Here is an 8,397-nt window from a genome sequence, read left to right as displayed (position 1 = left end):
TGTCAGTATACAGAAAGTGTACTTTTTCACAATTAGAAAAATTTAACATCTTTAGTCTAACTTTAGGTGGGAAACTGCCTAAAGAAAAATGAAGACCTATACACACCACCTATTTCAACTACAAAGCAAAATGTTCTCACTGTGACTGAAGGAAAATAATATTCATTATCATTTTATAAGAGTATAACTCCAAGGAATGATTATACTCGTAAGTAAACACATGATTTTTCCTAAAGATTTGTAACTAAGGTTTGCAAGACATGAAATCAAACTGCAAAACTAGTTTAAAGCAATTAGAGTCCAATGGTTCTCTTATGTTTTCTTTTATGTTCTTTATTTTAAACTGATATTTTAGAACAGTAAATTATCTTTCATAGCAGTCCTCCTGGTCTGATAATACAGCACCCCATTTCTGAATGTAGAGATTTAAGATAAATCAAAATGAACATTAAGGCATACAAACAGCTACTTTGTCTGCTCTTATTTAATAAGGATCGTTTTAATTCATATTCAAATACATGGAATGTTGGCACAAAACTGAAGCTGCTGCAGAAAGATCACAGATGTTTTGTGGGTTATTGAAACTTCCGTTTCTCTAAAAACATATGCTTAAATGGTCTTAATTTTACAAATTTAAGTGTTGAGAAAATGTCTAAATAAGAAGTCAATTAAAATAAAATGTTTATTTGTAAATTATGTACAGAATACATTTTACTTTATGACAAGGAAACGGGAAGAAGAGCCATCACCTTCCAACCAATGCTGCTTGCTTCCTCTGTTGGAGATGACCACCTTACTCTGAATGTCGTACAAATCAGTTTGGATTTCCTAAGTTGGAAAAGGAGAATTTGTAGTTAAACTAAAAGTGTTGCTGCATTATTACTAGTTGGCTTGTTTCCACAAAATGCTTTAGAACCCTGCTAACTCAGAATCTTGGAAATTATCTGGTAAAATTTTATAATCAACAGAAGCTAAACTATCAAGAACAATAATTTAAGCATTTCACCTTAAAGAAACTGTGAAATGGTTACATAACTATGCATAATAATCTGAAATGTTGGTGTTTGTTTTTATCCCTTTTAGTTATTTTGATTAGTCTAACAGTAAAAAGCCATACAACTATCAAAAAATGTCATTAATGTAAATGTCACTGTGGAAAGTGCACCTTTGATAACTATCAAAATAAATGAGACCTATTTACTGTAAAATTATCAAATAGATAAAACTTACAAATGGCTTTAGACTGTACCAATAATAGTATTACATGAAATGAGGGGCTGAATATAACTGCTTGGATGTCAAATCCACTTCAGTAAATGGATTTAAAGAATGCTACAAATGTCATGTATACATTATGATCAGCCAACCTAGAAAATCCAACCTCTTGCACTTATTTAGTCCCCAAATTAGTCAGATTATGATTTTTCATGTGAAGATTTAGTTGTTTCTCCATCATTGTCTTCTTCCTCCTCTTCACAATCCCCATCTGTTTGCTGTTCCAGTTCCTCTTTTGTGATCATTTCAAAATCATTCCCATTTCCACTACTGTGTTGGGATCGGTCATCTTCTCGCCTGTCACTGTCTGTGTCTGAATGCCGTTCTCCACCTGAGCCTTCTGTTCCATGATTTCCTGGTCCTACTTTTCCTTCCTCATCTTCCTTTTTCTCACTGTCTGACTTTTCCTCACTGTCGGACTTCTGCTGCTTTTTGGTTTCAGACTTCTCATCTTTCTTTAAGTCTGCTTTTGGTCCTTTATATTCATGTGTGTACAGAGGCCTGAAGGAGTCAATGAAGCCCACGTCAGCAGTCAGATTTGGCAAGAACCAAAAATGGTGCCTTCCTCCAGTTATGAGCCAAATGATGAGAAACAGAATGCAACGAGCTGTGGGAGAAAAATTTCTCTAATTGAATAATTCAAGCATTGACTCAGAAAGCACGTAATATTTGTCAATGAAAAAGCGGGAAAACATTCAGAGTTTTATTATTTGCATATTACATGCACCTTAAGTATAAACAATTAAATCCTAGTTTAGCAGCTATCAACAGTATTCTAGGCACAGAGCATTCTTCTCTGAACTTGAGGGCATAATGCTACAATGCCATTCAAAAAACTGCTTTTATAATTTTTTAATTCAGGTGCTGTTTCATGGATATACTTATGATTTATGCACTTTGCTATGTTATAGTTCAATAAGCACAGCTGCCAGTTGGACCCTGAAGTACACATGAGACCACGGTAGAAGAAAAAGGAAATAAATGCAGGATGAAGGATACCTTAAGCAGCCTTAAAAAGGAGAAAGCAGGACTGCACCATGACTTCCCTAGACCCCAGATACTTTTGCCTTTGTAAGGCAATTCCTTCATTAAAAAATATTAAAAATTCTGCTTTTCCGACCATACTGGTACAAATACAAATATAATACTGCACAGGTCCACTATGATATGCATGTGTATATATTATTATTTTTGATTTTAAAAGAAAGGAAAATGAAACCATTTCCGTGGGCCCCTAAATGTATCATGAGTTCAAGGCATGTGCCTACCCTGCCTAAAGGATAAGTCTTCTAAGAAAAAATACTTTTGAACAATAAGATAATGTTTTACTAAAAGTTACGAGTTTCTTAAATAAGTATGCAATTTCTGTTTATTTTAAGGACCAACCTTCTCCCAATATTAGGACACATACAATGCTAATGAAAGCCAGATTGCTTCAACAAATAGGTTTGAAGTTACTCTTTTAGAGCAATATATGACAAAACTGTGGTTTAGATAATGGAAGAAATTGAGAATTTTAAAGTTTGTAGTAATGAGCTATCACAAACAGAAACCCCAATATTTCATATAGTTTTCTCTTAATTTACCAAACATATAGAAGAGCTGAGTGAGTGATTTGCCTGGTTTTTCTTTTTTTTAAGGTCATGATTATGTGAATGTTATGGACTAATCAATTATGACAGGTTTTTTGGTTTTATTTTAGTTTTTGTTTTCTTTACTGATAATTATATCATTGTTTTCAAATAAGACCTGAGAAAAGCTCATCTATGTTTCTTCCATTATATTGCTCTGGACAAATAAAATGGTTATAGCTGCCTTGACTTTTATAAAGCAGTAATTTCTATTTTCACAAAAGAACATAAATATTCTGAAAGACTGTGTGTGTATACATCAGTATCTTTTGTGGTACAAGCAGAAAAGGCAAATATGCTTTGAAATTACGGAATAATCAGTGAATAAACCCCACTGATAAAAATAAATAATGAACATCTCTTAAGGAGGCTGCATATTTTTCCCTCCAAATAGAATTATGATGTTATGATAGGCTTTGAAGGGTTGTAAGACAGACAGTTCATAATATGAAATCTTGCCTCAAATCCAAGAAAGAGCAATATCGAAATGGCAAAATCTAAATTCTAATGCCATATATAAACTGGGTGTAGCAGAATTCTAACATTTTTTACAGTTTTTCTCTATGTGGCAGTAGATTATCAGGGGCAAAAGGAGAGGAATCATGAGAAAACCACTGTGATATGTATTGTCATACCATTTCTATACTAAAAGTGACATATTTAGAAAATCGGCAAAGATCTTATTTTAAATGGCAATACTAAGAATATGTATTCAAAGTAGCACCAAATATAATTCTGATCAACATATAATACTTCATGAGATATTAAAACAATCTCCAATTTATAAGTGGGGTACAGATCAAAACCATTTGAAAGTATATTTGGAATTTTCCAAGAGAAACAACGTTTTCTAAGAGAAGCAACGAAAACGTTGGGTTTATTTTCTGATTTGATTCACAAGACTATTTAATGCATGATGCTACTTAAATCCATAGTGTATTTAAAATGAAAAATTATAGAAAACATTACTGAAGAAACAATACTTTAAAAAGCAAAACAAGATAATAACCATAAATTATTGTGAATATTGGTTTAAATAAAAGATAACCAAGTGGGTTAATTCTATTCAGTGGAGTTAAACCTTTGCTGAAAAATTTCAAAGAGCTTCTAAATTTTCAGAGATTTGGGAACCAGAAGACAGCAACTTGGTTAGTATATCTAATGGCAGATAAAAGTTTATGGCTTCTCCTTTGTGACCATGAGAGGGGTGGGATAGGGAGGGTGGGAGGGAGGGAGACACAAGAGGGAAGAGATATGGGAACATATGTATATGTATAACTGATTCACTTTGTTGTAAAGGAGAAACCAACACACTATTGTAAAACAGTTATACTCCAATAAAGATGTTAAAACTCCGCGGCACGTGGGATCCTCCCAGACCGGGGCGCGAACCCGGTTCCCCTGCATCGGCAGGCGGACGCGCAACCACTGCACCACCAGGGAAGCCCTATGGCTTCTCATTCTTGATGCAGGTAGTACACTACCACGAATTACCTGCTTCACACTCTTAGATATTATTTCTTGGCCTACAAGTGTGCTGTTACATGCAGAAACTTCAGGGGCTATTCTCAAGGTGACTACGCTAGAGGAAGGAAAAACTGAAAGGTGGATGAAAAGGGCTTCACACACAGTCAGAGATCCCAGAAAAATATGGAGGCCCATAAACAAGATGAATTGAATGAAAATACTCAATGAATTCCTGGGTCCATGGGTGGTGGCACCAACTCAGGACACTTTGATGTCCAGGGTGAAGGGATGTGCAGAGGGAAACTGCTTAGGGCTATAGCAGTAATGCTTTATAAACATAAGAATCTATTACATTATATATCATAGAATCACAGAATAACACACACCCTCCTCAGATAATCTTGGCCAAATTATGTCCTCTAAAAACAGATATTAAATCATTAATGTGGATATTTAAAAACATTTCTATAAAGAAGTACTCCTATATGTCCTGGTGGAAAAGCTTATTTGTCATTTGAGGAAAACAATCAGAACTTAGTACCATATACCAACATAAGCTCTCGATGGTTCAAAGAATTATATATAAGGTTAAAAAAAGAATCACTAAAGAGCTTTAGACAAACATAAAAAAATTCCTATTTCTTTCCCAAAATGAAAAACTAAATTAGACCAGTTTACCCTATACAGAAAAATTTTCCAACACTAGAATTTTAAGCAAAATAATACTTGTTTTTTCTCGTAGTAACATGTTCATTGTAAAAAATACAGACAAATGTAAAGAAGAACATTAAAATCATTCAAAACTACCACCACCATTTATATTTAGGCGTATTTCCTTATAGTCAAACCCTCCTTGGCACTATTTCCATTTCAAACAAAACAAAACAAAAAAACAAAAAAAGTTCCTAATTATATAAGCAAAAAATACCACATTATCTTAATTTTATCATTTGATAACTAGTGATGAGCATTTCTCATATATTTATTAATCAATTGTTTTGAATTTCCTCTTTTGAATTGGGTTATTTTTATATTGTTATTTTTAGCTATGAAAGACCCCAATCATCCAGAAACATAAAATAACATTATTTACATTTTCTTGTTGATTTTTAAAAAGCATTTTACAACCTGTTAATGCATCAAGAATTTATCTTGGTACATGGTACAAACTGATTTTTACTAAAAATGGCATATCAATTGTTTATAATCATTTACTGTATAAAATGTAAATGTTTAAAATAAGTTTCATTTGCCTTAAGTAAAAAAAAAAAAGTGTTTACTGAAAGTATTATGTCTAATAAATGATCAACCACTGTAAAAATATTGAAGTCCTTGTGGTAGTTAAATCTTAAAGCCTAACTATTTGCAGATTGAGACATATTAAATCCTTTCATCACAAAAGACCAAATCTAATCAAGCACATATACTACTTCAAGCCTGAGTCAGTTTTGGGATATGACCCAAAAAGTAGGCCCATATACTTCTTGATTCACTTACATTAATTTTGTTGTTAAACTTTACTGAAGCTCCAGATTACAGTCCAAACTGCTCAGTATCTACCTCTTACCGAGGTCAGTCTTACTAATAACAATACTTACCAACAGCAAGGAGAAGAATGCTGGCTACAAAACAGCCTGCACCCACGCTGAGGTAATAAACACCTACTCTCATTTCTGCTGGCCAAAGAGGGAAGAGGGTGGCTGCTATCACTGCAATCACTGGAACAAGAAATGAAAAAGTTACATACATAAATAACCTTTAGATTAAAATTTTAAATGGCTTAGTTGCCATAACGGTGAATATACTCCTAGAGGGAGAAATAAAACATAACCATATTGAAACATATAAAACTGCCATTTTTATAGGTAAAAAATGGTCGATTATCAACCATTTCATAGTTCAACCTAATAGTTTAACTACTATTTTTAAATTAGATTAGGATTTTTCTAGTATAAATTATATATAATTAGAAAAAAGTGTTGTCTAAAAATGTGAGACTGTTAGCTCCTTAAATGATCAACTGCTGCTGCTATCAACCTTATTTTTGACTATAAGATACCTGTCTATCAAATAGGGAAGCTTAAAGAAACAACAACCAAACAACAGAACTAACCAAAAATGATTCCAAAGATCCCTCCCTGGAGATTGGTTCTGGGATGAAGCTCTGAGATCTACCAAATGAAAAGCTCACCGGGAAATTCTGATACAGATCATTTTTGGTAGTTAGGGAAGCTGTATACAAGCATCTCCAGTTTTTTACTAAGTACAGTGGGACCACATGGAACAATCAAAAGAAAGACCTGGTTTTTAGGTATTTACAGCCAAAGAGATCAGAATTCAAATTCAAATTCTAGCTATTTCATTTATAAGCTAAGGATTGGATTATTTTGAATGGGATCCTATGATCATACTGATCAAACTTGTTTAACTGCTATCTATTTTTTTCTACTTGTTAAATCATTCCCTCCCTCTACTCCTATACTCTCCCCTCCCCCCCAACCAAATTTACAGGAATAACACATACCTATGCTAACAAAACAAGCAAAAAAACCCCAAAACAAAAAAACCCCAAAACAGTTCCAAACCAAAAGGTATAATGTGAAGTCTTCATCCAATTCTTGGTCCATTCCCCAGAGGTTAATTACTATGATTTATTTGTACTTCCAGAGACTGCCTATATACAATTAAAACTAGCTACACAGAATTTTTTTTTTTTTTTTTTTACAAAAATGAGCTTACAATACTCTTACTCTTTTACAGTGTTCATTTAATCTATTCTAGATATCTTTTCGTGAGTACTAATAAGAATTAGTCTTATCTAATTCTTTAAAAGCTGCATGATATTCTGGCACGCAGTTGTACTATAATTTATTTCACCACCCTCCTACTGAGGAACTTGATCTGTTTCCAGTTTTATCCTATTATAGACAGGAGGGCAACAAATACCAATGTACAGGTACATGTACATGTGTGCAACTGTGATTACAGCACAGGATAAATTCCTTGAAGTGTAACTATTAGGTCAAAGGGTAAAGGCATTTAAAACTTGAAAGATGTTTGCAGACGACATGATACTATACATAGAGAATCCTAAAAATGCCAACAGAAAACTACTAGAGCTAATCAATGAATTCGGTAAAGTTGCAGGATATAAAATTAATGCACAGAAATTTCTTGCATTCCTATACACTAATGATGAAAAATCTGAAACAGAAATTAAGGAAACAATCACATTTACCACTGCAACAAAAAGAATAAAATACCTAGGAATAAACCTATCTAAGGAGGTAAAAGATCTGTACTCAGAAAACTATAACACTGATGAAAGAAATCAAAGATGACACAAACAGATGCAGAGATATACCATGTTCTTGGACTGGAAGAATCAATATTGTGAAAATGACTATACTACCCAAAGCAATCTACAGATTGAATGCAATCCCTATCAAATTACCAGTGGCATTTTTTACAGAACTAGAACAAAAAAATCTTAAAATTTGTATGGAGACACAAAAGACCCCAAATAGCCAAAGTAGTCTTGAGGGGAAAAAAACGGAGCTGGAGGAATCAGACTCCCTTTGACATAAATCACAGCAAGATATTTTTTGATCCACCTCCTAGAGTAATGGAAATAAAACCAAAAATAAACAAATGGGACCTAATGAAACTTCAAAGCTTTTGCACAGCAAAAGAAACCATAAGCAATACGAAAAGACAAGCTTCAGAATGGGAGAAAATATTTGCAAACGAATCAACAGACAAAGGATGAACCTCCAAACTATATAAACAGCTCATGCAGCTCAATATTAAAGAAACAAACAACCCAATCCAAAAATGGGCAGAAGACCTAAATAGACATTTCTCCAAAGAAGACATACAGATGGCCAAGAAGCACATGAAAAGCTGCTCAACATCACTAATTATTAGAGAAATGCAAATCAAAACTACAATGAGGTATCACCTCACACCAGTTAGAATGGGCATCATCAGAAAATCTACAAACAACAAAGGCTGGAGAGGGTGT

General features: G+C 33.5%; 1 protein-coding gene across 1 annotated transcript in view; it reads right to left on the bottom strand.

Moving 5' to 3' along the window:
- Positions 1-8,397, bottom strand: part of SEC62 (SEC62 homolog, preprotein translocation factor) — a 29,687-nt gene continuing 21,290 nt past the window's right edge. The window contains exons 7-9 of the mRNA XM_028491062.2: positions 5,972-6,091; positions 1,382-1,882; positions 1-828 (exon numbers count right to left, since the gene is read on the bottom strand). Coding sequence (XP_028346863.1) covers positions 1,416-1,882; positions 5,972-6,091 — 587 coding nt within the window. The 3' untranslated portion in view covers positions 1-828; positions 1,382-1,415. The remainder of the gene's footprint in view (positions 829-1,381; positions 1,883-5,971; positions 6,092-8,397) is intronic.

The sequence above is a fragment of the Physeter macrocephalus genome, chromosome 1 (assembly GCF_002837175.3).
Source record: "Physeter macrocephalus isolate SW-GA chromosome 1, ASM283717v5, whole genome shotgun sequence".
NCBI lineage: Eukaryota > Metazoa > Chordata > Mammalia > Artiodactyla > Physeteridae > Physeter > Physeter macrocephalus.
The sequence above is the reverse complement of the archived record's forward strand: the minus strand, read 5'-3'. Positions and strand labels throughout refer to the sequence as shown.